Source organism: Nannospalax galili, unplaced genomic scaffold (genome assembly GCF_000622305.1).
Source record: "Nannospalax galili isolate Female #2095 unplaced genomic scaffold, S.galili_v1.0 scaffold187, whole genome shotgun sequence".
Classification (NCBI taxonomy): Eukaryota; Metazoa; Chordata; class Mammalia; order Rodentia; family Spalacidae; genus Nannospalax; species Nannospalax galili.
In genome coordinates, this window is record NW_008357584.1 from 1,452,524 (window position 1) to 1,456,421 (window position 3,898).

Sequence of the window (3,898 nt, forward strand, 5' to 3'; positions counted from 1 at the left end):
TCAGTGGGCCCTTTCTACAATGCCCTGTCCTTGTGGATTATAGGGCAGTCCAGTAGAATGTTGGGTTTCCATCTGAGCCATAAATTGTTTAAATTTTAATGAAGCATAAGCGGGCCCGTTGTCTGTTTTTAGAAGGGCCGGCTTTCCCCAGGAGCTCCATGCTTCCAGACAATGTTGGATAACATGAGCAGCCTTCTCCCCACCTAAGGGGGTTGCAAAAATGACACCAGAGAAGGTGTCGATGGAGACATGCACATATTTGAGTGTTCCAAAGCTAGGAACGTGGGTAACGTCCATCTGCCATAACTGTAGGGGGCGTAGGCCCCTAGGATTGATTCCAACATGCGGTTTTGGCATAAAGACCGCGCAATTTTTGCAAGAGACAACAATGTCACGTGCCTGCTTTCTGGAGATATTGAAGCGCCTGCGAAGAGTTTCAGATGTTACATGGAATTTAGAGTGCAAGGCTTTTGCTTGGGAGAGGGCCGAAAAGAGGCCTATTGGCGGTTTCCTGGTGGCCTGATCTACAAGGGAATTACTCAATGCCATGGGTCCCGGAAGTCCCAAGTGGGATCGAATGTGAGTGATAAACAGCGGATGAGCACGGGACCAGAGGGCATCCCTCATTTGCCTAAAAAGAGAAAAGGTAGGCGCGGATTCCTTGATGTATCCGGAGGTCTCCAAGGCAATTAAGGCATTGACCACATAGAGGGAATCAGAAACAATATTAAGGGGTCCTGTATAGCGTAAGAGTACCAAAAGGACAGTATGGCATTCCACCAGCTGGGGTGAGGAGTAAGGGAACTGGTGAGTGAATATAGAGCCATCTACTAGGAAAGCCCCTATTCCGGTCTTAGATCCATCCGTATAGACCGTAGTAGCATTTTCTAGGGGCCAGGGAGAAATTAGAGATGGGAAGACAACCTTATGAATTCTAAAAAATTGGAGGAGGGGGTGCTTGGGGTAATGATTGTCTACCTGACCATGAAAGGAAGTAAGCAAAATGGCCCAGTCATCCTTGAAAATGGCAAGATGCTTTAGTTGATTCTTGTCATAGGGTAAAATAAGTTTTTGGGGAGTCCTTCCAAAATGGGTGAGGGCCAGATTGAGTCCCTTCAAAATCAACTTGGCCAAGGAACTTAAGTAATCAACAATAGTTCTGCTGCCTGAAGTATTTAAGTGAATCCAAAGTAGAGGTCCTTCTTGCCAAAGAACTCCCGTAGGAAGGTCGGGTGTCTTTAAAATACATAACTGGAAAGGCCTAAGTATATCTATCCGTCTTAATTGGGCCTTCTGGATATGGGCCTCAACTAGTTGCAAGGCTTCCTGTGCCTCAGGAGTTAACTCTCGAGGGGAGGAAAAGTCAGGGTACCCCTCTAAAATATAAAAAAGAGTCCTGAGGTCTGAGGTTGAGAGCTGTAAGTATGGCCTCAACCAATTAATATCACCAAGAAGTCTCTGGAAATCATTGAGGGTGTGGAGATTCTGCAAAGATATGGACACTTTTTGGGGCCTAATGGTGTCATTATATATTATGGAGCCTAGAAATTCCTTTAAAGAGGTCTGCTGAACCTTAGCTTCAGCAATCGTCAGAAAGGCATTTTGTAAGCAAGAGCGAGTATGGGTGTAAGTTTCGAGGAGCATTTCCTCCGTCGGGGCGCAGAGCAAAATATCATCCATATAATGGATAATAACAGCTTTGGGGAATTTAAGCCTAACAGGGTCTAATATATTTTGAACATAAAGTTGACATAGGGTAGGGCTGTTTGCCATCCCTTGGGGTAAGACCTTCCATTGAAATCGGCGATCAGGTTCCATATGATTAAGGGACGGAACGGTAAATGCAAATTTTTCACAATCGATAGGGGACAGGGGAATAGAAAAGAAACAGTCTTTTATATCTAAGACTAGAGTGGGCCAATTATTAGGGAGGGCAGAGAGCAGGGGAAGTCCCCTTTGTAAGGGCCCGAAAAGCTTCATTCGAGCATTAACAGCTCTCAGGTCGTGGATTAACCTCCATTGTTTGTTTTTCTTTTTCACTAAAAAAATAGGAGTATTCCAGGCGGATGTGGAGGGTTCCAAACGTCCCAGCCTTAGTTGTTCATTGATGATTTCAGCAATGGCAGCCAATTTTTCGGAGGAGAGAGGCCATTGAGGAACCCATACAGGTTCCTCCGAAATCCAAGGAATGGGTTTAGTAGTCCTCATGGCCTTTAGGAAAAACCCAGCCCCGAACGGTTGTTATTAGGGTTCATCTGAACTGGTTCTTTAATGCCTTGTAGGCCTTTTCCCAGGCCTCTGCCTGGGACATAGCCCATCTGCATGATCATATTCTGAGCTTGTTGAGAATAAGTAGGGGTATTGGAAAGGGTCAATTGCAGTTGTTGCATAATATCTCTGCCCCATAAATTGACGGGCAGTGGCAACACATGAGGCCTAAAAGTTCCCCGTTGGCCTTCCGAGGTCAGGAAGCTTAAAATTTTGGTACTTATTTCAGGGTTAGAATTGTACCCCAGGCCTAAAAGAGACCTATCTGACCTTTTAAGAGGCGATTCATGGGGCCAACAGTAGGAGGAAACAATGCTTATATCTGCTCCAGTATCCAGGATTCCTTCAAAACTCTTACCATTCACCCATAATTTCATTTTTGGTCTCTCATGTAGCTGCATTGTTAAGAATGCATGTTCGGGGGAAGCAGAGGTAGGAGAGGGGAAAATTAGCACACGAGCTAATATATCCCCCGGATTAATTAAAATGGTGCCTTGAGCACAGGTCATCAAAACATTTATTTCCTGTTGGGTATCCAGTTCTACTGTTGTGGGGAAGATAATCAGGGAGTTGTGCGCAGGATGTTCCAGGTTAGTTATTAATCCCAATGTCCCCTTTTGAGCCTCTTGTTTTAATTTCAAAGGTATGGGCTGAGGTCCCATTTCTGAAGTTAATAGAAATCTGGAGGTGGCACACAGGTCCAGTCCTGGTCCACATTTTCCTTGGGGATCTGATCTAGGATGGGTTTGGAGGCCTGTATTTTCATGGGGCCCCAGGCTCCAGGGCCCTGCCTCCCGTTTTTTGAAAGTGGGGGCAATAATTTCCCTTCAATGTCCTTAATGGACCGGCATTGATTGGCAGGGTGGTAGCCCTTTCTGCATCTCTGGCATAATTGCGGGCTTTTAAGGGGTCTCCCTTGTTCTCCTGGGGAGCTTAGATCTTCATTTCTTTGGTTTAGTTTAACTCTACAATCCCTTTTAAGGTGTCCTGGCTTCCCACATCGAAAGCATGTAGGTTTATTCATTTTACTTGGATAAGGACGTGACTGTTTTAATATTGCCGCGGCCAGCCCTTCATTGGTGAGGGGGCCGCCTACATCCCGGCATATCCTAATCCAATCTGTCAAGCCTTTGGTCCTTCGGGGCGCAATAGCTGTACGGCATGCTTGATTAGCTTGTTCAAAAATCAGTTGTTCTATGAGGGGGTTAACCTGTTCTGTGTCCCCAAAGATTCTAGCTGCTGCCTCACTCAGTCTGGCCACAAATTCTGAAAAGGGCTCATCGTTCCTTTGCAGGATTTTAGTAAGCTGGTTATCTATTCCTCCTTTTCTTGATAGCACCCTCCAAGCTTTTATGGCCAGTCTAGAAACTTGGGCATAGACTCCCCATGGGAAATTGTTCTGGTCATTGGCGTGGGCTCCTTGCCCAGTAAGCATTTCAAAAGTCCAAGCCCTTTGTTCAGGCGTAATTGCTGTAGCATTAAGCCTTGCCTGTTCCTGAGAGGCTTCATGCCATAGGGCCTTCCATTCTAAATATTGCCCCATATTGGAGAGGGTGGCTTTAGCAATCATCTGCCAGTCTGAGGGTGTCATGGCATCTTTCGCCAGACGGTCTAATTGTGCCAACGTAAA

General features: G+C 45.8%; 2 protein-coding genes across 2 annotated transcripts; both read right to left on the bottom strand.

Moving 5' to 3' along the window:
* Positions 1 to 2,213: 2,213 nt before the first annotated feature.
* On the bottom strand, positions 2,214 to 2,669 carry LOC115067967 (endogenous retrovirus group K member 21 Pro protein-like). Its single transcript, XM_029557229.1, has one exon. It carries the CDS (start codon positions 2,667 to 2,669, stop codon positions 2,214 to 2,216), a length of 456 nt encoding a protein of 151 aa, XP_029413089.1.
* Positions 2,670 to 2,924: 255 nt separating this feature from the next.
* Positions 2,925 to 3,898, bottom strand: LOC115067968 (igE-binding protein-like; the record flags this gene model as incomplete). The annotated part of the gene is made up of 1 exon (XM_029557230.1): positions 2,925 to 3,898. A coding segment is annotated over one exon (960 nt), but the record flags the coding sequence as incomplete, so codon positions are not given.